The 26,360-nt window shown below is 39.5% G+C and overlaps 3 long non-coding RNA genes and 2 gene segments (V, D, J or C); 4 read left to right on the top strand and 1 right to left on the bottom strand.

Moving 5' to 3' along the window:
• Positions 1-233: 233 nt before the first annotated feature.
• On the top strand, positions 234-876 carry LOC136177407 (uncharacterized). Its single transcript, XR_010665013.1, has 2 exons — positions 234-564; positions 740-876. It is a non-coding gene; the product is annotated as an uncharacterized lncRNA (long non-coding RNA).
• A 247-nt stretch (positions 877-1,123) lies between these two features.
• LOC136177488 (Ig kappa-b4 chain C region-like) lies at positions 1,124-2,900 on the top strand. The segment is given in 3 exon segments: positions 1,124-1,141; positions 1,220-1,295; positions 2,404-2,900. Coding segments are annotated over 3 exon segments (417 nt in total).
• Positions 2,901-7,047: 4,147 nt separating this feature from the next.
• Positions 7,048-10,696, bottom strand: LOC136177405 (uncharacterized). The gene is made up of 3 exons (XR_010665010.1): positions 10,571-10,696; positions 7,806-10,463; positions 7,048-7,698 (listed from the first exon to the last, which is right to left on the bottom strand). It is a non-coding gene; the product is annotated as an uncharacterized lncRNA (long non-coding RNA).
• Positions 10,697-11,426: 730 nt separating this feature from the next.
• On the top strand, positions 11,427-13,262 carry LOC136177487 (Ig kappa-b4 chain C region-like). The segment is given in 3 exon segments: positions 11,427-11,444; positions 11,523-11,598; positions 12,766-13,262. Coding segments are annotated over 3 exon segments (417 nt in total).
• A 12,482-nt stretch (positions 13,263-25,744) lies between these two features.
• LOC136177394 (uncharacterized) overlaps positions 25,745-26,360 on the top strand; it is a 714-nt gene continuing 98 nt past the window's right edge. The window contains exons 1-2 of the long non-coding RNA XR_010665004.1: positions 25,745-25,776; positions 26,194-26,360. The exon at positions 26,194-26,360 is cut by the window's right edge and continues 98 nt beyond it. This is a non-coding gene — a long non-coding RNA (uncharacterized lncRNA). The remainder of the gene's footprint in view (positions 25,777-26,193) is intronic.

Raw genomic sequence — 26,360 nt, 5'->3', positions numbered from 1 at the left:
TGTGGACAGACTAGAGACACTTATTAGTGTTAGAGGAACATGGTGAAGTGGATTATGGATTACCTAAATAATTCTACTTACTTGTGGGATGACTTGTCTATTGCTCTCCATTCTTTTCAACGCCATGGATAATTGGTAACCTTGTCAAAAAATAATTCAGTATATGTTAGAAGAATGTGCCGACACTATGAAAAGATGTGTGACATAACTGTTTTAACATCTAACAACAGATCACATAGAGAGAGTTTGATTTCATCTTGATACTGTTCATCATTCCACATATTTCTCCCCTTTGATCCTATTTGAATAAGTGTATTAATACGTCATGTTTTAGATGATGAGGACGAGGATTTCTGTTGTGATGAAGGACAGCTGTCAGTCATCCAGTGTTCAACTGTCAGGACTATAAACTCTCCCAGAGCACTGGAGCATGGTGCTGCTGATGCAAAGTGGCTCTCTATGGAAATGTTCTGACTGACTCCAACAGGGATCACTGTCATTACTCTGTTTATCAATCAATCAATTAATTATACAATTAATGAGAAAACTTTCAAAATAAATGAAGTATGATTTCATGTTCATGCTTCTAGAAACATTTATTCTGATATAAATCACGAGTCGTAATTAATGATATTCTTGAGAAAATGATTTAAAAATGATTTAAAGTTTAAATATCTCAAAGAAAGACATTCTTTAATTTGTTATAAACTTTTTAAATTCTGTTTTCTTTTGGTCTCAGAGGTCTTGCAGGCAGAGACTCATTCAGGTGTCTGTGTTTGTGTCAGAGTCAGAGAGCCGTGTGTCTCTACAGCGAGAGGTTTTTGTACGACGACTCCATCAGTTTGTATCACTGTGGTACACGTTCGGTGGAGGAACCAGACTGGATATTGGAAGTAAGTATTCAGCTTTTTATTCAATCAGTAAGTTATTCTGGTGTCTTTTGTCTTCATATTCAAGCATGCAGGAAAAAAAAATACTGACCATTACTTTTTAAATCTCTTGTTTTAGAAAGAATAAAGACAAAATTTGATTTTAAAGGATTTCTGTTTAAAACAGAAACACAGACTGAATTTAAATGAAGGTAAAATGTTTGAAGCCAGAGTTTTTATTTGTTGGGAAATAGATGATTTTCACTCTCATGGTAAGGTGACATGTGGAGTTGTGGTAGTTTGAGTTCAGTGTGTTAAAGTCAGAGAGCCGTGTGTCTCTACAGTGAGAGGTTTTTGTACGGCCGCTCAATGACTTTGTACCACTGTGGTGGACTTTTGGTGGAGGAAGCAGACTGGATGTTGGAAGTAAGTTTCAGTATGAATATTAAACCTAATGTTAAAATACAGATTTTTATATTTGATCCACATAAATCACACTTTGACAACCTCAAAGACAGCTGCTAAATAATGTTCTATTCATGAGGTTTTTCTAACAATCGATATGGACTGTCATGCATAGCAGGAATGTTTAAATTCATTTTAATTCTGTTTCCCCCTGCTGGTCATTTGAGATAATTTAATTGTTGCTCTTTATTTTGACTGTATTTTCTGATTGGTCATTCTAAGTCATGTGACTCAATTATGAGACTAGTTAGGAGGGGCTTCATTTATTTTCCATGTGGTCGGCCTGCAGCACAAGCCAGCTTTTTCTTTCCTTCCTGCCTGTGTGCCTTGGAAAGCATCCCTTGTAAGTTAATTCACAAGAACAGATCTTTATATTTATACATACAAACTATTTTATATATTTGATGCATTTTGCATAGTTTAAAGACAGATAATTTACAAACTAAAAATGCTAATGTTTAAGATAGCATCCTTTAATTTGTGCTTGTTTTATTTTATATTTTTCAGTTTTACAATGAAAGAAGCTTCATGAGTATGATGACAACAGTAAAGCATTTGAATTTACTCCAGCCTCTCATTTCTCGCGAAGTCTGTAAGCTATCTGTCAATTTGTGTACAGACACACACATTGAGGACAGAATCGTAAAAAAGGGGCTTCACGGCGGGCTCTACAGCATCAGGGAAAAAGATCCTGGAAAAGGCAGCTTCCCCAAACACGCAGGCATCTACTTACCTCTTCTTTTAGAACTCCAAAATTAAGAAATGTCACATACTGGCAAAGATGGATTGCAAGGAGCATCCTTTAATGATGCTGGTGGCAAAGAACAGAATAAGAACACAGAACAAGTTCCTGCATGTGCAGCAAGATCACAACACTCTACCTCTTCATCCTCATCCCAATCTTCATCCGTTAGCAGGGCAGCAGCCAATGCTGCAGTGTTGGAGCACGAAAAGGAGACTCCTAAAAAAGAAAATCAACTCTCAGACATTAAAGGTGTTCTACAGGGTGTGGTGTTTGATTGACAGTTGTGTGCTCCCTGTCCTCTAATCTGATTGGTGTCTCCTATAGGTGATGTGCGTCCCACCCTGACGGTGCTGCCCCCCTCCAATGAGGAGCTGGAGCAGGGGAAGGCCACGCTCATGTGCCTGGCCAACAAGGGCTTCCCCTCAGGCTGGAGTCTGGCCTGGAAGGTGGACGGCAGCAGCAGCAGCAGCTGGGAGGAGAGCAGGAGCCCTGCAGTGCTGGAGAAGGACGCTCTCTACAGCTGGAGCAGCACCCTGAGGCTCTCTGCAGAGCAGTGGAGGAAGGTGGGCTCAGTGACCTGTGAGGCCACCCAGGGCGCCCAGGCTCCAGTCTCAGAGAGTCTGAGTAGAGACCAGTGTTCCCAGTAATGCCTCACTGGGACTCTGCTGCTGGTTTTACTGTGATACTGCTCTCACTCTGCACCTCTCTCTCTCTGTCTTTATTTCATGTTTCTAAAGAATAAATATTAGCTTCTTGCTTCATATGTGTGTGTATTGTTTCCTGATAATAAAAATCTGTTCATTAAATCAATGAGAAATACACTTTTTGTCTTTTTTCTTTTTTTTTTAAATTGACTTTTGACTTTTATTTTCTTTTATCACAATCTGTCTTAAGATACCTCATAATAATGGAGCCAGTGACTACATTAAGAAATGCAGTTTCTCCATGATAACTTCACAAAGGACGAGTAAAAACACATCATGATGAGACATAAACACTGTTTTTAAACTCAGACTGAGCTCCTCAATATGTTTGATGAGCGTCATCAGTGATCACAGAACTTCAAACGATATAACTTAATTTATATGAATTCCCAAATGACAATACACTTGTTTTGTGCTCTAGTCTCTCTATAATAGTCGGTAATAATGAACAAAAAACTCATGATAGCCAGCATGACTAGTCGAGACCAGAGTGCTCAGAGACCGAGATAAGATCTAGACCAAGGCAGGACAAGAATGAGAAAAGACCAGGACAATGAATTTCACTGAAAAATCATCAACTTGTGTGAGGCTGACGTGTCACTCACTCAGACTGTAACACCAGGAAGGTTGCAGCCGTAACTGGGGGATAAAAGTCAAACTACAAATGAATTGAAGTTAATCGTTGTTTGAAAAAGGGGCTTTTCCTTCCTACCACAATCAATTAAGGAACAGGACTACCACAAAACCATCACCATCTCCTCACCTCTGGCAGCCTGGTGGATAACCCATAATATCACCAAGTCATCACTAGCACCATGTAGATACACCCCAGTATGGCACAATCCAGACCTCCAGCTACACAACACCCCCATCCACTTTCCATCATGGCAACAAAAGGAAATCACTCACCTCCATCTCCTTAAAACCACCAATTTATATCATTCAATACATTCATCCAGAAATACGGGTTGGGAGGGACCAGTTCCTCCGATATCAACAATTTAAAAAAATTCCAAAATTAATATAACCAACAGCAATCTACAACCTTCTCAATCAAGTGAAAAAATCTAATCTAACCCGCCCAGTCTTTATCCTGCTGGGGCTGTCAGCTGCTGTTGGGGGCCGTGGGTCGGGTGGAGGGGGTCTCTTGCCTGACCCCCCGATGTCCCTGTGAGACCCCTCTTTTCAGTTCTTCTCAAATATTGCATGAGTGTGTATGAATGTATATGTATGTGTGTATACCTATGTGCATGTATGTATGGATATATATATTTTCCTCTTTGTTTCTATGATGGTCACATGAACACTATACCTTTAATTTGATTGTTTTATCATTTTTCTTCATACATATATATATTTTTGATTTATTCTTAGATTGTTTTCTCTTTTCTTCCCACCTGACTCCTGACCTTGATGAATCAACTGCAGCTCACACCAGATCTAAAAATCTCATTTATTACCCTCCCTCAACATAAAAAAGTTCAGAAGTCACCATATCTCATTTCAATCTATCGCCTGTATGATTGATGTGTTGTGTCTGTTGTACGTTATCACCAATAAAAAAATATGTTAGATTTAAAAAAAATCTTATTACCCATAATCCTCTACTTGTAAAGAGTGTGTAGTGTTCAAGTGCATTTGCAATGAGGTTTATAATCCAAACCAAATATGAGGGCTGATTGACTTTTAAGGTCTTTATCATGTCTGAGCTGCTTCAGTGAAGTGTGTCAGTCTCTGCAGAAACTTCCAGCTGCAGCAGTCAGTTCAGTTTCTGTTCAGTCTGACTGAGGGAGGTTTTTGTACGACGCTTTTTCACTGTGTGAACACCCGCTGACTGTTGATTTCGTGATAACTCTGACAGTAGTAAACTGCTGCATCTTCAGTCTGGACTCCACTGATGGTCAGAGTGAAGGCAGAGTTTGATCCACTGCCTGAAAAACGATCTGGAATCCCTGATTCTCGAGTGCTAGCAGTGTATATAAGCAGTTTAGGAGTTCCTCCATCTTTCTGTTGGTACCAGGCTAAATAGTTATTATTATAAACATTCTGACTGGTTCTACATGAGATGGAGACGGAGGCTCCCAGAGCAGAGCTCACTGCTGCAGGCTGAGTCACTGTGACCTGTCCTCTGGACTCTGAGGATACAGAGACAAAAACAGAAAGCAGCATCACGGTTTAGTGGGCTTCATTTCAGAGGGACGGATGTTCATAGAGGAGAGGAGTTTGATTCTCTGGACTTTACCTGTGAAGCAGCAGCAGAGGAGGAGAGTCCAGATGAGGACGCAGATCAAAGTCATGTTTTAGATGATGAGGACGAGGATTTCTGTTGTGATGAAGGACAGCTGTCAGTCATCAAGTGTTCAACTGTCAGGACTATAAACTCTCCCAGAGCACTGGAGCATGGTGCTGCTGATGCAAAGTGGCTCTCTATGGAAATGTTCTGAGAAAATGGCTGATTTTGAGTTGATAATATCACAATAAACTGAAAACAAATTTGAATATGAGAAGTTTTTACTTCATTTGAAACCAACTGCAGAGCATCATCAGCATACAATACGTCATTGTGAGGTTTTATTATAGTTCCACTATTTGTTTTACTAATTTGTTCATGACCACAAAGACAAATGACTGATTCTACTTCACTTCTCATTCATTGTACTCATCACTGATTTGAGAGAAGTCCTCCACCTGCTGTTTCGACAGCCTGCTAAAATACTTTAATGTAAGGATGTGCTAAAAGTTTGTTATGTCACTTCTGAAAAGAGTTGTATTCCCCTCAGGTGTGATAATAATAATAATAACTATTTATATAGAACCTTTAAAAACAAATGTTTACAAAGTGCTTTGACAGACAAGGCAAATACATAAAGTCGGGACAACAACAGAACAGACATCAGCAATCGGGCCAAACACAGAGTACAAAAATAATATCAATGCAAATAACAGGAATAAGAGAAATACAACAGAAAGGTATCAAGAGAAAGTTAAAGCTATAAAACAATACAATGAAGGAATTTGTTTTTTAAAAAGTCAACAAGATGGGAACAATATACAAATAAAAATAAAGAAGTGTGAGATGACATCACATCATAGGCACTAACAGAATGAAAAAGAAAAGAAATGGATAAAAAATCTTTAAAAGGTGAAATCCCATAAAAGCAATTCTATAAAAGTGAGTTTTAAGAAGTGATTTAAAAAATGTCACCAAATCTGCTCACCTTATCTCCTCAGGCAGGTCGTTCCAAAGTCGAGGGGTCCTGATCGCAAAGGCTCAGTCTCTTTTAGATTTGAGCCTGGACTTTGGAACAATGAGAAGGGCGCCGCCTGAGGATCTGAGGTCACGAGAGGGTTTGTAGTGGGATAACATTTCGCAAATGTAACTGGGGAAAGACCAAGACGAGCTTTAAAAGTGATTAGTAAAATCTTAAAATCAGTTCTAAAAGTGACAGGTAGCCAGTGAAGGGAAGCGAGGACAGGAGTGATGTGATGTCGTCTTTTAAAACCAGTAAGAAGCCTCGCTGCTGCGTTCCAGTTGGAAAGGGAGAGTGATTCACGAGTTGTACCAGAGAGAAGGGAGTTGCAATAGTCCGGACGAGAAAAGATTAGTGAGGGAATAACTTTTTCCAGGTCATCAGGTGGGAGAATTGATTTGACTTTTGAAATGGTTCTGATGTGGATGAAACAGGACTGGATGACCTTCTTGATGTGTTGTTCGAAGGTGATGTCTGAATCAAAAATCACTCCTAAATTTCTTGCAGAGGGTGTGATGTTAGCAGAGAGGGGATCTAGGGAACTTTCGATCTGGCTGATGTTTGGGTGTGGATAATTGAAGAGTATGATTTCTGAATTTGACTCATCTTAAACCCTTTTCACACATACGGAAATCTCCTGAAAAACTCAGGAGATTGGTCTACCCGGAGGTTCTTTAGGCTATGTGAGAACGCAAACAGCCGCATTTTTCGCGCAGACTTTACCCAGAGTTTCTCCAGCCAGGCTCCTAGTATTTTATTCGCAGAACATCCGCGTGTTTTTAAAACTTTGGGCCATCCAACATTTAATATCCCTGAGACAGTTAAAAACAGCAGCTAGACTTTCTTGGTCTCCTATGGTGATCACAAAGGTTTTGTCTAAAAGATAGGTGTAAAAGCAAACTAAGTGCAGTGCCCTTGACACCAATCCAGGACTCGATTCGTTCAATTAAAATGGCATGATCTACTGTGTTGAATGCTGCTCTCAAATCTAAAAGAATAAAAATAGTGAGGAACATAGTTTAATGATTTATTTTGTCTTTCTTTTGTTTCAGGTCATGTTAGACACTTGATGACATGTTTTAAGAGTTTTCGATCATGTTTAGATTTTTTAAGGGGTCTGTAGGGGTACATTTGGACCAACTTTGATGTTACTATGACAGAGTGTGTGTGTTTGTGTGTGTGTGTGTGTGTGTGTGTGTGTGTGTGTGTGTGTGTGTGTGTGTGTCTGTGTGTCTGTGTGTCCTCAGTGAAGTGTGTCAGTCTCTGCAGAAACTTCCAGCTGCAGCAGTCAGTTCAGTTTCTGTTCAGTCTGACTGAGGGAGGTTTTTGTACAACGCTTTTTCACTGTGTGAACACCCACTGACTGTTGATGTGATGTGCACTCTGACAGTAGTAAACTGCTGCATCTTCAGTCTGGACTCCACTGATGGTCAGAGTGAAGGCAGAGTTTGATCCACTGCCTGAAAAACGATCTGGAATCCCTGATGCTCGAGTGCTAGCAGTGTATATAAGCAATTTAGGAGTTCCTCCATCTTTCTGTTGATACCAGGCTAAATAGTTATTATTATAAACATTCTGACTGGTTCTACATGAGATGGAGACGGAGGCTCCCAGAGCAGAGCTCACTGCTGCAGGCTGAGTCACTGTGACCTGTCCTCTGGACTCTGAGGATACAGAGACAAAAACAGAAAGCAGCATCACGGTTTAGTGGTTTTCATTTCAGAGGGACGGATGTTCATAGAGGAGAGGAGTTTGATTCTCTGGACTTTACCTGTGAAGTAGCAGCAGAGGAGGAGAGTCCAGATGAGGACGCAGATCAAAGTCATGTTTTAGATGATGAGGACGAGGATTTCTGTTGTGATAAAGGACAGCTGTCAGTCATCAAGTGTTCAACTGTCAGGACTATAAACTCTCCCAGAGCACTGGAGCATGGTGCTGCTGATGCAAAGTGGCTCTCTATGGAAATGTTCTGAGAAAATGGCTGATTTTGAGTTGATAATATCACAATGTACTGAAAACAAATTTGAATATGAGAAGTTTTTACTTTATTTGAAACCAACTGCAGAGCATCATCAGCATACAATACGTCATTGTGAGGTTTTATTATAGTTCCACTATTTGTTTTACTAATTTGTTCATGACCACAAAGACAAATGACTGATTCTACTTCACTTCTCATTCATTGTACTCATCACTGATTTGAGAGAAGTCCTCCACCTGCTGTTTAGACAGCCTGCTAAAATACTTTCTTGTAAAGATGTGCTAAAAAGTTTGTTATGTCACTTCTGAAGAGAGTTGTATTCCCCTCGGGTGTGATAATAATAATAATAACTATTATTTATATAGAACCTTTAAAAACAAATGTTTACAAAGTGCTTTGACAGACAAGGCAAATACATAAAGTCGGGACAACAACAGAACAGACATCAGCAATCGGGCCAAACACAGAGTACAAAAATAATATTAATGCAAATAACAGGAATAAGAGAAATACAACAGAAAGGTATCAAGAGAAAGTTAAAGCTATAAAACAATACAATGAAGGAATTTGTTTTTTAAAAAGACAACAAGATGGGAACAATATAAAAATAAAAATAAAGAAGTGCGAGATGACATCACATCACAGGCACTAACAGAATGAAAAAGAAAAGAAATGGATAAAAAATCTTTAAAAGGTGAAATCCCATAAAAGCAATTCTATAAAAGTGATTTAAAACATGTCACCAAATCTGCTCGCCTTATCTCCTCAGGCAGGTCGTTCCAAAGTCGAGGGGTCCTGATCGCAAAGGCTCAGCCTCCTTTAGATTTGAGCCTGGACTTTGGAACAATGAGAAGGGCGCCGCCTGAGGATCTGAGGTCACGAGAGGGTTTGTAGTGGGTTAACATTTCACAAATGTAACTGGGGCAAGACCAAGACGAGCTTTAAAAGTGATTAGTAAAATCTTAAAATCAGTTCTAAAAGTGACAGGTAGCCAGTGAAGGGAAGCGAGGACAGGAGTGATGTGATGTCGTCTTTTAAAACCAGTAAGAAGCCTCGCTGCTGCGTTCCAGTTGGAAAGGGAGAGTGATTCACGAGTTGTACCAGAGAGAAGGGAGTTGCAATAGTCCGGACGAGAAAAGATTAGTGAGGGAATAACTTTTTCCAGGTCATCAAGTGGGAGAATTGATTTGACTTTTGAAATGGTTCTGATGTGGATGAAACAGGACTGGATGACCTTCTTGATGTGTTGTTCGAAGGTGAGGTCTGAATCAAAAATCACTCCTAAATTTCTTGCAGAGGGTGTGATGTTAGCAGAGAGGGGATCTAGGGAACTTTCGATCTGGCTGATGTTTGGGTGTGGATAATTGAAGAGTATGATTTCTGAATTTGACTCATCTTAAACCCTTTTCACACATACGGAAATCTCCTGAAAAACTCAGGAGATTGGTCTACCCGGAGGTTCTTTAGGCTATGTGAGAACGCAAACAGCCGCATTTTTCGCGCAGACTTTACCCAGAGTTTCTCCAGCCAGGCCCCTAGTATTTTATCCGCAGAACTTTTTAAAACTTTGGGCCATCCAACATTTAATATCCCTGAGACAGTTAAAAACAGCAGCTAGACTTTCTTGGTCTCCTATGGTGATCACAAAGGTTTTGTCTAAAAGATAGGTGTAAAAGCAAACTAAGTGCAGTGCCCTTGACACCAATCCAGGACTCGATTCGTTCAATTAAAACGGCATGATCTACTGTGTTGAATGCTGCTCTCAAATCTAAAAGAATAAAAATAGTGAGGAACATAGTTTAATGATTTATTTTGTCTTTCTTTTGTTTCAGGTCATGTTAGACACTTGATGACATGTTTTAAGAGTTTTCGATCATGTTTAGATTTTTTAAGGGGTATGTAGGGGTACATTTGGACCAACTTTGATATTACTATGACAGAGTGTGTGTGTTTGTGTGCGTGTGTGTGTGCGTGTGTGTGTGTGTGTGTGTGTGTGTCTGTGTGTGTGTCTGTGTGTCTGTGTGTCCTCAGTGAAGTGTGTCAGTCTCTGCAGAAACTTCCAGCTGCAGCAGTCAGTTCAGTTTCTGTTCAGTCTGACTGAGGGAGGTTTTTGTACGACGCTTTTTCACTGTGTGAACACCCACTGACTGCTGATATAGTGACCACTCTGACAGTAGTAAACTGCTGCATCTTCAGTCTGGACTCCACTGATGGTCAGAGTGAAGGCAGAGTTTGATCCACTGCCTGAAAAACGATCTGGAATCCCTGATGCTCGAGTGCTAGCAGTGTATATAAGCAGTTTAGGAGTTCCTCCATCTTTCTGTTGGTACCAGTGCAAATAATTATTATTATGAACATTCTGACTGGTTCTACATGAGATGGAGACAGAGGCTCCCAGAGCAGAGGTGACTGCTGCAGGCTGAGTCACTGTGACCTGTCCTCTGGACTCTGAGGATACAGAGACAAAAACAGAAAGCAGCATCAGGGTTTAGTGGTTTTCATTTCAGAGGGACGGATGTTCATAGAGGAGAGGAGTTTGATTCTCTGGACTTTACCTGTGAAGCAGCAGCAGAGGAGGAGAGTCCAGATGAGGACGCAGATCAAAGTCATGTTTTAGATGATGAGGACGAGGATTTCTGTTGTGATGAAGGACAGCTGTCAGTCATCCAGTGTTCAACTGTCAGGACTATAAACTCTCCCAGAGCACTGGAGCATGGTGCTGCTGATGCAAAGTGGCTCTCTATGGAAATGTTCTGACTGACTCCAACAGGGATCACTGTCATTACTCTGTTTATCAATCAATCAATTAATTATACAATTAATGAGAAAACTTTCAAAATAAATGAAGTATGATTTCATGTTCATGCTTCTAGAAACATTTATTCTGATATAAATCACGAGTCGTAATTAATGATATTCTTGAGAAAATGATTTAAAAATGATTTAAAGTTTAAATATCTCAAAGAAAGACATTCTTTAATTTGTTATAAACTTTTTAAATTCTGTTTTCTTTTGGTCTCAGAGGTCTTGCAGGCAGAGACTCATTCAGGTGTCTGTGTTTGTGTCAGAGTCAGAGAGCCGTGTGTCTCTACAGCGAGAGGTTTTTGTACGACGACTCCATCAGTTTGTATCACTGTGGCTCACGTTCGGTGGAGGAACCAGACTGGATATTGGAAGTAAGTCACATATTCAGCTTTTTATTCAATCAGTAAGTTATTCTGGTGTCTTTTGTCTTCATATTCAAGCCTGGAGGAAAAGAAAATACTGATCATTACTTTTTAAATCTCTTGTTTTAGAAAGAATAAAGACAAAATTTGATTTTAAAGGATTTCTGTTTAAAACAGAAACACAGACTGAATTTAAATGAAGGTAAAATGTTTGAAGCCAGAGTTTTTATTTGTTGGGAAATAGATGATTTTCACTCTCATGGTAAGGTGACATGTGGAGTTGTGGTAGTTTGAGTTCAGTGTGTTAAAGTCAGAGAGCCGTGTGTCTCTACAGTGAGAGGTTTTTGTACGGCCGCTCAATGACTTTGTACCACTGTGGTGGACTTTTGGTGGAGGAAGCAGACTGGATGTTGGAAGTAAGTTTCAGTATGAATATTAAACCTAATGTTAAAATACAGATTTTTATATTTGATCCACATAAATCACACTTTGACAACCTCAAAGACAGCTGCTAAATAATGTTCTATTCATGAGGTTTTTCTAACAATCGATATGGACACCTTAATGACTGAAACAACTGAATGAAAATCATCAAATCAGCTTTCTTTACTGAAAATGTTAATGGCCAGGACTTTAAATTGTCTAGTGGTTTATGTTTATAAAAATAAAAGAGAGGAAAACATCTAAATGAAAGTGTTTTATCTCAAAGAAATATTGTAAATCTGTTAAATAAAGCGTGATTTTCATCAGCATAGAAAGATATCAGACCAGTGCTACTGCAATTCAAACACTGACAAAACTACAAAGTAGATTTATTCAGATGTTATTTATATGTATGTCTAATATATATCTTCATGTGTTTGTGTTCAGCAGCTGTCTCTCTGTTTATTTGTCATCGTTAAACTCTAACTTTAATGAACTCTTATCGTGTTTTTATCGGTCCTGCTTCACCGTGAAGGTTCAGTCAGGACAGTTTGATTTCTGTCACACTGAAACATAAACAGGTTGATATTTAACAAAGAGAGGTGTTTTAAATGTTTTCCTGAGATTCATTTTCTGACGACTCTTTAAGGTATTTATCTGATTCAGTTGTTTGAATGAACCGAACAAAACAAACATAAAGAACAGTCTTTGAAAATGTAAGTAATCTCTGATCTCTTTATGCGTCTAATTTAGACATTTTTCTGATTTGAATTCACATGAAGAACATTTGATTGTGTTCAGTTGATTCTCTGTTTTAGTATGTTTTTCCTAAAAACAGTTTTTAAAATTGTGTTGCAGTTTTTGGATTATTTTGATGGGGAATGTTTGTAATGTTTTAGATTTGATTCAGATGTAGTTTAAATATATTTCAGGTCGTTCTGTGTGATTCTCTCTCTGTGTGCTGATGTGCATGAGAGGCTTCTTAAAGGGAAGTGAAACAATGTGTGAGTAAGTGTACAGTGGAGCAGAAAGAAACATCTGACAGAGACTCCTAAAAAAAGAAAATCAACTCTCAGACATTAAAGGTTTTCTATAGGGTGTGGTGTTTGATTGACAGTTGTGTGCTCCCTGTCCTCTAATCTGATTGGTGTCTCCTATAGGTGATGTGCGTCCCACCCTGACGGTGCTGCCCCCCTCCAATGAGGAGCTGGAGCAGGGGAAGGCCACGCTCATGTGCCTGGCCAACAAGGGCTTCCCCTCAGGCTGGAGTCTGGCCTGGAAGGTGGACGGCAGCAGCAGCAGCAGCTGGGAGGAGAGCAGGAGCCCTGCAGTGCTGGAGAAGGACGCTCTCTACAGCTGGAGCAGCACTCTGAGGCTCTCTGCAGAGCAGTGGAGGAAGGTGGGCTCAGTGACCTGTGAGGCCACCCAGGGCGCCCAGGCTCCAGTCTCAGAGAGTCTGAGTAGAGACCAGTGTTCCCAGTAATGCCTCACTGGGACTCTGCTGCTGGTTTTACTGTGATACTGCTCTCACTCTGCACCTCTCTCTCTCTCTCTTTATTTCATGTTTCTAAAGAATAAATATTAGCTTCTTGCTTCATATGTGTGTGTATTGTTTCCTGATAATAAAAATCTGTTCATTAAATCAATGAGAAATACACTTTTTGTCTTTTATTTTTATTTTTTCAAATTTGTTAAAATGACTTTTATTTTATTTTATCACAAACTGTCTTAAGATACTTCATAATAATAGAGCCAGTGACTACATTAAGAAATGCAGTTTCTCCATGATAACTTCACAAAGGACGAGGAAAAACACATCATGATGAGACATAAACACTGTTTTTAAACTCAGACTGAGCTCCTCAATATGTTTGATGAGCGTCATCAGTGATCACAGAACTTCAAACGATATAACTTAATTTATATAAATTCCCAAATGACAATAAACTTGTTTTGTGCTCTAGTCTCTCTATAATAGTCGGTAATAATGAACAAAAAACTCATGATAGCCAGCATGACTAGTCGAGACCAGAGTGCTCAGAGACCGAGATAAGATCTAGACCAAGGCAGGACAACAATGAGAAAAGACCAGGACAATGAATTTCACTGAAAAATCATCAACTTGTGTGAGGCTGACGTGTCACTCACTCAGACTGTAACACCAGGAAGGTTGCAGCCGTAACTGGGGGATAAAAGTCAAACTACAAATGAATTGAAGTTAATCGTTGTTTGAAAAAGGGGCTTTTCCTTCCTACCACAATCAATTAAGGAACAGGACTACCACAAAACCATCACCATCTCCTCACCTCTGGCAGCCTGGTGGATAACCCATAATATCACCAAGTCATCACTAGCACCATGTAGATACACCCCAGTATGGCACAATCCAGACCTCCAGCTACACAACACCCCCATCCACTTTCCATCATGGCAACAAAAGGAAATCACTCACCTCCATCTCCTTAAAACCACCAATTTATATCATTCAATACATTCATCCAGAAATACGGGTTGGGAGGGACCAGTTCCTCCGATACCAACAATTTTAAAAAAATAGTTAAATCCAAAATTAATATAATCAACAACAATCTACAACCTTCTCAATCAAGTGAAAAAATCTAATCTAACCCGCCCAGTCTTTATCCTGCTGGGGCTGTCAGCTGCTGTTGGGGGCCGTGGGTCAGGTGGAGGGGGTCTCTTGCCTGACCCCCCCCGATGTCCCTGTGAGACCCCTCTTTTCAGTTCTTCTCAAATATTGCATGAGTGTGTATGAATGTATATGTATGTGTGTATACCTATTAGCATGTATATATGGATATAAATATTTTCCTCTTTGTTTCTATGATGGTCACATTAACACTATACCTTTAATTTGATTGTTTTATCATTTTTCTTCATACATATATATATTTTTGATTTATTCTTAGGTTGTTTTCTCTTTTCTTCCCACCTGACTCCTGACCTTGATGAATCAACTGCAACTCACACCAGATCTAAAAATCTCATTTATTACCCTCCCTCAACATAAAAAAGTTCAGAAGTCACCATATCTCATTTCAATCTATCGCCTGTATGATTGATGTGTTGTGTCTGTTGCACGTTATCACCAATAAAAAAATATGTTAGATTTAAAAAAAATCTTATTACCCATAATCCTCTACTTGTAAAGAGTGTGTAGTGTTCAAGTGCATTTGCAATGAGGTTTATAATCCAAACCAAATATGAGGGCTGATTGATTTTTAAGGTCTTTATCATGTCTGAGCTGCTTCAGTGAAGTGTGTCAGTCTCTGCAGAAACTTCCAGCTGCAGCAGTCAGTTCAGTTTCTGTTCAGTCTGACTGAGGGAGGTTTTTGTACGACGCTTTTTCACTGTGTGAACACCGACTGACTGCTGATATAGTGACCACTCTGACAGTAGTAAACTGCTGCATCTTCAGTCTGGACTCCACTGATGGTCAGAGTGAAGGCAGAGTTTGATCCACTGCCTGAAAAACGACCTGGAATCCCTGATGCTCGAGTGCTAGCAGCGTATATAAGCAGTTTAGGAGTTCCTCCATCTTTCTGTTGGTACCAGGCTAAATGGTTATTATTATAAACATTCTGACTGGTTCTACATGAGATGGAGACAGAGGCTCCCAGAGCAGAGCTCACTGCTGCAGGCTGAGTCACTGTGACCTGTCCTCTGGACTCTGAGGATACAGAGACAAAAACAGAAAGCAGCATCAGGGTTTAGTGGGCTTCATTTCAGAGGGACGGATGTTCATAGAGGAGAGGAGTTTGATTCTCTGGACTTTACCTGTGAAGCAGCAGCAGAGGAGGAGAGTCCAGATGAGGACGCAGATCAAAGTCATGTTTTAGATGATGAGGACGAGGATTTCTGTTGTGATGAAGGACAGCTGTCAGTCATCCAGTGTTCAACTGTCAGGACTATAAACTCTCCCAGAGCACTGGAGCATGGTGCTGCTGATGCAAAGTGGCTCTCTATGGAAATGTTCTGAGAAAATGGCTGATTTTTAGCTGATTGAAAATGTGCTGTAAACAAATTTGAATATGAGAATCTTTTGGTCATTAGAAACCAACTGAGCATCATCAGCATACAAGGTGACTGTGAGGTTTTATTAAGATTTCTGCACCTGCTGTTTAGACATCCTGCCAGTTGGTTTTCAGTTTCTTTCAGGTTCGAAGACTGTTCTGATGGTTTGTCTGCAGGTTTAAAGAAGCTCTCTGTGTTTTTCAGCATTGTAACATCATGTGAGTTCAATGGAAGCTTTGTGAAGAGTTTTTTTTATAGTTAAGGTGAAGAACAGCTTTCAGTCTAAATTCATTTGTTGGGTAGTTTTGGTGCATGAGAAAGGAAATGTTCTTTTTATTTTTTTATTTTTATATGGTTTCAGGTCATGCTCGGCCCTTCATTCGATGACATAATTTTAAAGGTTTTGGACAATGTTTTGGTTTTAACGGATATGTAGGTGTTAATATGGACCATGGATGCATTATATGGGGCGGCTGTGGTTCAGTTGGTAGAGTTGTCACCTCTCAACCAGTAAGTTGAGGGTTTAATCCCCAACTGAGCAACATGCCTGATGTGTCCTTTGGCTGCTAAGGGAGTTTTAACATTATATAGTCCAAAATATTATCATAATTATTTTTATTAATAATCTCTATATCCATGGATGTTCACGTGTGTGGGAGGAGTGGGAGGTTAATTGTCAGCCAGTAAAGATGGATGTAAATATTAATGTGTCTCTAAAGGTTTAATGACTTTAGAATTTCCTTCTTTATTTTCTCATTTTAATTACATGGTTTTTTTTATAGTTCAAATGTGCTCAAATATATGAACTATACTGTAATAATACTGGAACGATGCAACTTATCAGAGAAATGAGGAAATGATCAGAATGTCATCTAGAAGCATTTTTCCCTTTTGAATGATAAGGTATGATATCATCAGCATATAGACTCTTCAACCTTTTAGTACCAGCATTATGACCTCAACATATGAAACAACTGATCTTTCTTTAATGAACATATGCCACTCACAATCATATCCTGTGTTTAGTTTAGCTAAAGACTACACATTATGCTCTGAATGTATAGAACAGTAACATGATGTTTGAATACCTCCAAAAATAATCTATAAAAAAGTATGAATCTATTTGAAGTGTTGTTAACGTTTGGGTCCATTTATAAACGTGTTCACTTTGCAGCTTATCTACAGTAAATGTAGTTTGTTCAGACTAATATTCTTAATGCTCTTTTCAAAGAAACACACAGAGTCAGTCAACTAAAGCGAAATATGTAAATCTACCTCAAGCAAAAATATGAATGTAAAATTCAAAGAGTTTGTCAAGCTTGATGAGGAATTTTCTCCTAAGTGGATGATTTTAAAGATTAGAGTTTATACATTTAATGATCAATGCAGTATGATAAAGGGTAAATATAATAATTAAAAACACATGAGGATATCAATACTAAAACCTTTTAAAAAAGGAAGATCAGTAGAGATATGGACAATTTCAATCGATTAGATTAAATATATATGCAGTACTTTTTTTTGCAAAGGATTTGGGTTCATGATTTAAACATAGGAGCCTGTTGTCATGACCCAACGATTCAAAAATATGACTGAAAACGTACATTAGTTGACTCAAATCTGAGATAATCCAGTGTTTTTCAAAGTATTCTTTGCTTCACTTCCAGAATAACAAACCGCAACTCTGTGTATTTGAAGAGATTTGCTCTATCTGTTTTAAACATTAAGGATTTGATTCGAAATCCATTAGGCCTATGTAGAATTTATCTTCCCAAACTGTCTTTTTTGTAAGATGTCGTCAGTGTCACTTTTTATGAAGAAAATATGTGCATTGTTTTATTAGTGATAACCTCAAAATTAAAAAGAATTACAAAAAAAGACAACATGATATTTTGCATTTTTATTGCCAGACTTGTGAAAATAAGTATCGTGATCCGTATCTTTGAATGTGTTCTTAGAAAAACTGTTGCAGCTTCTTGTTACTCAGTCATGCTCAGCACAGTAAGACTTTCACATGTGTATCTTGAGAACTGAAACTGTCTGTTTCCACAGATCAGCAGTGATGCATTTCTGTTGCCATGGTTACTCAGTTTCACCCCGACGAGAGGAGGACCAGCAGGACAGACAGCTTTGACTAAACGTTTTCTAGTTTATTTTTCTTTATCTTAATGTGGCTTACTGTCAGTCCAACAAGTGTTAACAAACTAACAAATAAAAGTGAAACAAGTAATCATATAAAGAATAAGGAACAACACTGTTACATTTAACACAAAGTGTACGTTGAAAAAGGAATTGAGTAGCTCTCTCATAAATGTAGGCCTATATATTCACTCCAAACTGCTTCTTTGTCATGATCTCGGCTGTGCCTCTTCTTCATTGTCTCTGTGTGGTGTGTTGCTGTTTCCCTGTTTGTGTCATTCAATAAGTAACTCTAACCATCTCATGTTTCTGTGTCCTAGAATTACTCAACCTGGCAGTATACATGCCTTTGACATACTCTCACAACTTTCATAGCTGTTAGTTTCTGGAAAATATCTTAACACTTAACTCCTTTGTTTTATTTATAACCTTTTTCCTTCAATATTTCAATTTCAGAGAGGTGATTTCATTAGCTTTGTAGTTTAAGACTCCAAACTGTTTCTTGTGTCTTTGACATACTCAAACTTTCACAGCCGTTGGTCTCTGATAATATTGGGCCTTTAAGCGTGGGCGTTCCTATATGATCCACACGGGGGCGCCAGTCCTCCAATTATGGAGAGAGTCACCCTGCAGAGCCAGACCTCCATAGTTTATCAGACTTGCATGCTTTACGTAGAGAGACAGAACAGATACAGATAATTAAAGCAGCATCTTTACAACACTGGGGAGGCCCACTGAGCACACGTTTCTTCAAACATTGCCAGATTCACCCTGGTCTGCATATTTTCACCACAAGCCAACAGAAGTGTAGGCCCATCTCGTGCACAGAGGGCCCCCTTGTGGCAAATTTAGGGACATCCTCAATAATGACTTCTTTCACAAAAACACTGACATTTTTGAGTATTCATACAAAATAAACACGTACAAATTATAAAATAGTTTGTCACACAGGCGCTCATGTGGAAGTGAGGCAGGGAAGTGAAGTCTAAACTCGTCGTTTGACACATTTATAATCTCAACGAAAGAGCGGAGAAGAACAAACTGGCCAACAGATAACGTAATGAAGCAGTTTCTTTACATGCACGGACATCTCACAGATTGCTTGCATGCAGTCTATGGTCATGCGCCTGCATCGGGGAAAAAACATCTTCACCCCCCTTCCACTCGCTGGAGATGAATATCACACATCATCTCACCCTCGCCTCACATGCAGCAAAATATACAACGAGGCTGTCAGGAAAAACAAATGTCTGTTTGCGTCCACACATGCAGCTCAACCTGAACATTTCAGGAGTATTCAGGAGTTTTTGTACGAGTGTGAAAAGCACCAAAAATGTTCCTTTAAGTTAAAACTTCAGTGACGCAGATTCTTTTTGTTTCATGGTTGTTTATATATGTTTGTGTACTTTACAGATATTTAGTCATTGACTGACGTATCACAAACACAGGGCAACATTTACAAAAATATTATTATGTTTAGTGACGGAAGACTTTATCTAAAATATAAGTTTGTTGAAGTTCTTTAATAAAGAGTCTCATCAGACGGGGCAGTGCGTCCTCCAAACTGCTCTCCATCTCATCCTCTGAGCTCATCATCCTCAGCACCTCAGCTCTTCATCTTCCTCAGCTCAGCATCTTCCTCCTCTCAGCTCTTCATCTTCCTCCTCTCAGCTCTTCATCTTCCTCAGCTCAGCATCTTCCTCCTCTCAGCTCTTCATCTTCCTCCTCTCAGCTCCTCTTCCTCCTCTCAGCTCTTCATCTTCCTACTCTCAGCTCTTCATCTTCCTCAGCTCTTCCTCCTCTAAGCTCTTCTACTTCTCCTCAAACCCCTCGGTTTGTCAGATATGAGAGCAGTTATCAGGTCAACAGGTGTTGCAGTGATGGAAGCGGGCAAGAGAAGTGGTTCAGATAGAAGTGATTGTACCCGACCTAAAAAGCCTCTGCATGTTTCTAATAAGCTCCACGAGCAGAAACGTGCTCAAACTAGGATCAATAGATGCTTTTGAAAAATGGAGAGAAGTTAGAACACAGAAAGGTTTACAGACCCATGCAGAGCTGGATAAACACTGAAGCTTCAGTATCCACCACATGGCAACCTGTGTGAGCATCATAGACTGTAAATATTACTGGACAAACCCTGACCCGTCTGTTACATAGGCATTTAACTTTTCTACAACACAGTTAAAACTAATTATCTTCAACCCAAATATTTAATTAAAGTCTTAAAACTACACTTTTTTAAATATACAATTATGGTTATTAGTTATTTGTCAGAGCAGTTACTAGACTTTGTCCGGGTTAGCAGAGCAATACATCAGCAAAGTTTTATCCGAAAATGTAAGAAACATTTTGAGGCTACTCTTTACATTTAAATTCTCACATTGTGTTACAAAACATTACTTGGGTGTGATTACATGTTTAAGGATAAGAAGTCTGTTTTAAAATGATAAAGAAAGCTTTGGTGTCTTTTTTTGTTTCGTTGTTGTTGCTAAAACTACTGTTAGACCATAGACTGTAAATAAATATTTGAGACATCCAGAAGAAAGAAATTTATCATAAGACATTTGTTTTCTATTGAACCCTGTGGAGTCATGGAGTCTGTGGCCAGTGTCAGCTTCACACCAAAAACTGCAAGTATTAGAAAAAATAGTGTTTAAGACAGGCATCTATTATTATGAGTTGCAGCTACCTTATTCAATATTATTCCTGCAGATGTGGCTAATAACAAAAACACCCTGAGCTGTCACATGTAGTTAACTGTACATTTTGTCTTGTCTGAGGCATTAATTGAACATCTTTGTATTTCTCCTATAGACACAGTGTGGATTATTGGTGACTGGTCCATCGAGGTGCCCAGAGAGCTGCAGAGACAGAGGAAGAAACCTGAGCTTCAACAACATCTGCATCAACAACATCTGCATTTGTTGGTTCTTCTGGGGTGGACTTCAGTTGCTTCCCTTCTTCAATAACTCACTGCGAGGGAGGTCTCCCCGGATGGCCTGAGTGATGTCACCCACAGGCTGAGAGCTGGATCTGAGGCATGTTTTAAGCCTCTTGACAAACCGTTACACCGTGCCCACCTGTCAAGCTGGTCAGCTACACGCCTTATTGTGAATAACTCTTATCCTTCATCAAATCAAACAACAGTACAGTGTGTGTCGATCGAGACATGAGCTAATCACACCTATTTGGGGTTTTTTTTGTACCAAGCTGTAAACATGTTCATCTCTGCTATAAAAACAGACTTTTTGAATGTGGTTTTTCAGATTAAATAAATATTTCTATATAAATGCACTCCTTTGTCTCTACTTATGTGTATACATTTTAGATTTGAAATGACAAGACTAAAATGTGCATTAATGCTCAACTCAATAGTTAAGGGAAGGAAGTCTACTTTTACACAACTTCTTATTCTTTTGATAAATACTAATGTAGTTCATTTCTGAAAATGGGATGGAACAGAGTCATTGCAAAAATATGACCTTAAACACAGCCCCATTCTTAAATCAAGATACATGGAGAGTAAATAAGATCAATAACTTGTGTTTTGTAAAGATGCCTAAAAAACTTTGATTTTGTATTTTTCTCACTCAAGATCCTGTTTTTACAAAAGTAGGGGAACTGCAGTGGGAGGAGGCTTGTTGGTATTGACGTAGCTTATTGAAATTATCAATATGTTGATTATCTTGGGGAGAGGGGCTGCACATGGCTCTAAAAATAGATATACATATAAAATGTGTAGCTTGCAATGTTGGTTAAAGTGTCGCAGGCTGCCTCCTATATATTTTCAAATGGGAAATCCTGAAAATGTCAGCTTAGGGTATCACAGATGGTTGTATGGCAAGATCATAAAAAGTGTCTTGTGAAATGCATGCTGAGAATAAGTCCTAATCAGTTTTGTATACTATGTCTGCAGAATTCTACTGATGCACCAGTCAGTGTCTTAGAGGAGTGTGGCGAGTTAGAGACTGTAGGTACCACGAGCAGGCCTGATAACTGAAGGCTCTACCTCCCATAGTACATTTAGAGACTGTAGGTACCACTAGCAGGCCTGATAACTGAAGGCTCTACCTCCCATAGTACATTTAGAGACTGTACCACTAGCAGGCCTGATAACTGAAGGCTCTACCTCCCATAGTACATTTAGAGACTGTAGGTACCACTAGCAGGCCTGATAACTGAAGGCTCTACCTCCCATAGTACATTTAGAGACAGTAGGTACCACTAGCAGGCCTGATAACTGAAGGCTCTACCTCCCATAGTACATTTAGAGACTGTAGGTACCACTAGCAGGCCTGATAACTGAAGGCTCTACCTCCCATAGTACATTTAGAGACAGCAGGTACCACTAGCAGGCCTGCGTTCTGGGACCGTAATGTTCTTGAAGGGTAGTACGGCACTAGTAGCTCCTTTAACTCAAATTTCCTATGAAATACCAACTAAACTTATGTTCAGTGAACTAAAATATATTATGTTCTGTCAACTACTTCTAACCATTTGTTTTTGTACATTAAGATCAATTTTATTGTTTGATTTAAAAATACTAAAATTAAGTTCAATCTAATTAAAACTTTAAAGAATATTGTCTTCACTTTGAATAAAGAAAACCAAATTTAATCAATTATTTCATATTTATTATAAAACGAAATGTATGAGCATCAACATTTAAAAGATACCTCTATCACTTTAACCAACCAACCTGTTATGGTTCATCCTTGCAGCCCCTCCCTTCCTCATGTTTGTTGTTTGTTTTCCTCTGTTTGTCTCAACCCTCTGTTTCTCCTCCCCTGTGTGTCAAGTGTGTGTGAGTGCTGGTGGGCGTGGTTTTCTCCCCAGGCAGCCCAGGTGCAATCAATCATCCTCATCTCCTACAGTTTATCTACTCCGGTCCTTTCACCACTCGTCGCCTGAGTATACTATATCTCTCTGTGGTATTTACCTCATTTTGGCCTACATCTCTGTGAATTGTTCTGTGTGAACTTTGAGTGTTTTGCTAACATCTACCTTTGTGCTTCTCTGCCTCAGTGCCTGGTGTTTTGTGCTCGTGCCTACCCGCCTAGTCGTGGAAGCCTCTACTTTGTGGATTTTGTTTTTTCTAGCTCCCAATCCTCTTTTGGCATTGTGTTTTTTGTTGTCGCACATTAAAGACTGTTTGGATTGTGCCTATGTGTCCGGAGTTTTGCTTTTGGGTCGTACTCTCGTGCCGAGTCATAACACAACCATTGCAGGCACAGAGTGAAATAAATGCTCAGAAAATGAGCATACATTTTTAGGAGATGCAATAACAGATTACACAGCGAATATTCTAATGGGCATATTTGTGTTCAACGTCCTTTTTTTGTGTGAGTGTTCTTTTCACAATACAACTACCCCAAAACACATAACTTTGTGCCGTGCATCACATGTAGAGGAGTGTCTAAACAGGTATAGCCAAGTATCCTGTCTAATCTTTTTTCATTTATTGCTGAGTTGCTGCATTAATTTTCTTCAACACACATCATCTGGCACTAGACTGTGATTTCTGTCAGAGATTAAGTCCTGTTGTTCAGCTGTGTACCTTAAAGGATTCGGTGTAAACACCTACAGTGGACTACGGCTACCATTGTTGTGCTGTTAACACTTAATGTAGATCAGATAAACGTTACATCAGGAATGCTAATAGGCATGTAAGAACAAATCTTGAAACATTTTTTTAAAACTAGACAGACGACAGGCAAGTGCAAAAACAATACCTCACCTTAGTATGAGATGTGCATCATCTTCCCCAAGGTGCAAGGTGCCTTGAGGACTGCGCCTCTTCTCAGATTGATGTTGACTTGTTTCCTGAATGAAAAGATTCGGCTACAATTATTAAAATTATCCTTGATGCATTTATAACTCCCGACATGCTGTGCTTCAAACATCATACAGAGAAAACACATTTTTCATTGCATCAAGGGGCAGGGTAGACTAAATAGGGAACTGCCAGCAAAGACATTTCCCATGTTAATATTATACATTTCATGTCAATTTTGGCAGTTCTTCTGCTCCAAAGTGGACAGAATGAGTTAGTTGTGGGCTACATTAAGTGGTGTGCAGTAGGCATGCAACAATTCTCAATAAAATATTGAACCGTTCGGTACGGCATCCACGGTTCAATACTGACTTGTGAATTGCGGTTTTAATGGTTTGCCGTTTAACTAGTTTCCGCGCATTGTATTTCTCTCTAAATTGGCTCTGGCCCTTTCCGAATTGTCACAGTTCAGTAGGCAGTACGTACTATTCAGTAGAGAGTTTCAGTATACTGAACTTTCGTGGTCATTCAGTATGCATTTTATGGGTCTACCTCAGTATACTGAACATTTCAGTATGGATACTAACTTCCGGGTTTCATGCAGTATGGATCGGATGCATGCTTTCAGGAAATGAATTGTGTTTTACCACCCACAATGCAGTGCGAAATTAAAACGTAAATCGTCACTTCATGTCCATCCGTTGAATCAATTTTTAATCTAGAGTTAAAGTCTCGACTGAAATCAATCAATAACTGTGGGTCCGCAAACGTGAGAGGGAGAGAGAGCTACACGGGTGAGCGAGAGTCGGGGAACGTGCCATTACGAATATAAGTGGACGGACAAGAAACAAAAAGTGAAATTGATCATCTGCTCTACAGTTTACATGTTAACCATGTGAACTACATGGCAGGCTGCTGTCTGTTAACTAACTGATGTCTTTCAACATCAACTGAGTGCTCCTCTGTCTGTGCGGCTGCGCATCACCCTCACTGCACTTATTACATAAAACATGTCTGAACCTTCAGTGTGAGGTTTGATGTCTTTTGAAATGTTCTTAAATCGTTTGAGCTGCTGTTAATACTCAAAATATTTACAATACTGAGCATTACAAGAATAAGAGAGGAGCAATAATCGTAACTAAAAGAGAAATATGACAGTATGCCACCAATGCACTTTTTTGTTGACATTCATTGAGCTAATTGTAGTTTACTTCATGTTCAAATCTAATCTGACCTTTGCAATAGGCTGAAAGGAGAGCACCTGAATTTGTTTTGCTTCAAAGTAAAATAAATAGTTTTAAAATGAAAAAAAGTAGCTCTCTTTCTTAATCCCTTGATGTTCTGTAAGATTTGCCTAAAATACTTAACACTGGAAACATTTTAATGGCCCGGCCCGTCAGAACCCAACCGAACCAAAAAACCGAGGTATGTATTGAACCGTGGGCTGACTGTATTGTTGCATCCCTAGTGTGCAGTAAGTGCCTACCTCATTGATGTGGATAAAAGCGGGCCACCTGCTTTTGACCTCTCCAGCAGTTGTCTTTACCTTCACCACGTCTTTTCTTCTGTAGGAGAATGTGTTTGACATCTTCTCTCTGACACATGTTGCACAAGGTTGTTTGAAGTTAAGACATTGAGAAAACTAATGTTATCACTTACTGTGAAGAGTTTGATTGTAAAATGCACTTACCAAAACAATATGAGGTCCTCAAATAGTAAGCCTCAACCCTTCATCACACATAAAATAGATCAGATGAGAAAAACCTGCAAAACAATGAAAAAAAAAAAAAAACATGAAATGAATGAATTCAATTCTTTTTTTCCTGTTAACAGAAAAAAAAGGTTATTGTTACACTCCTGTCCTCATGGAACATGTTAGGAGCATAAATCAAATCAGGTCAAAACAAACACATTTGTTACAGCATTGAATATTGTGCAATAACGTCATTAAAAAAGCTGAAAACGTGGGAGAAAGCAGGTGTGGGAGTGTCCGTTTATAACGTGATTTATATAGTGTTCACTCCTGTGTTTCAGCGTGTGGGTCACGGGGATGAGAATCACACTAACTCTGAGACAGCAGGTGACCTCTCTTCTTCTGTGCAGGAGGTCCAGACCTGCACAGTGTCCCTGTGGTCCTACATTAACAGGTAAATCAGTTACATCTATAAAGACCACAGGTAGAACCCCCACATGAGACCCCAGGTAGAACCCCCGCATGAGACCACAGGTAGAACCCCCGCAGGAGAACACATGTAGAACCCCCTCATAAGACCACAGGTAGAACCCCCGCACAAAGCCATATGTAGAACCCCCACGAGGCCCCAGGTAGATCCCCCGCATGAGACCCCAGGTAGAACCCAACATGAGACCACAGGTAGAACCCCCACATGAGGCCCCAGGTAGAACCCCCTCATGAAGCCACATGTAGAATCCCTGCATGAAGTCAAAGGTAGAACCCCTGCATGAAGTCAAAGGTAGAACCCCCGCAGGAGAACACATGTAGAACCCCCATATGACCTTTAAAATCTGCCCAACAGGTTAACAGAAAGATTAATAATTTTTTCCAAACTTTTTTAGTTTTTGGGGTTTACCTGTGATTTCTTGCGTGTGTGCGTGCGTGCGTGCGTGTGTGTGGGTGTTTCAGGTGCCGGTGCATCAGAGCCTGAAGGAGCTTCTTACCCTCCGGGCGGAGCTACAGAGGAGGGTGGAGGAGCTGCAGAGAGAGGCCTCTTCTTCACACTCCCTGTCCTCCTCCTCCTCACACTCCCCCACACACACCACAGGGACACCTGTGCACTCCGCTGTCTGACA

Source organism: Labrus bergylta, chromosome 22, assembly GCF_963930695.1.
Source record: "Labrus bergylta chromosome 22, fLabBer1.1, whole genome shotgun sequence".
Classification (NCBI taxonomy): Eukaryota; Metazoa; Chordata; class Actinopteri; order Labriformes; family Labridae; genus Labrus; species Labrus bergylta.
The sequence above is the reverse complement of the archived record's forward strand: the minus strand, read 5'-3'. Positions and strand labels throughout refer to the sequence as shown.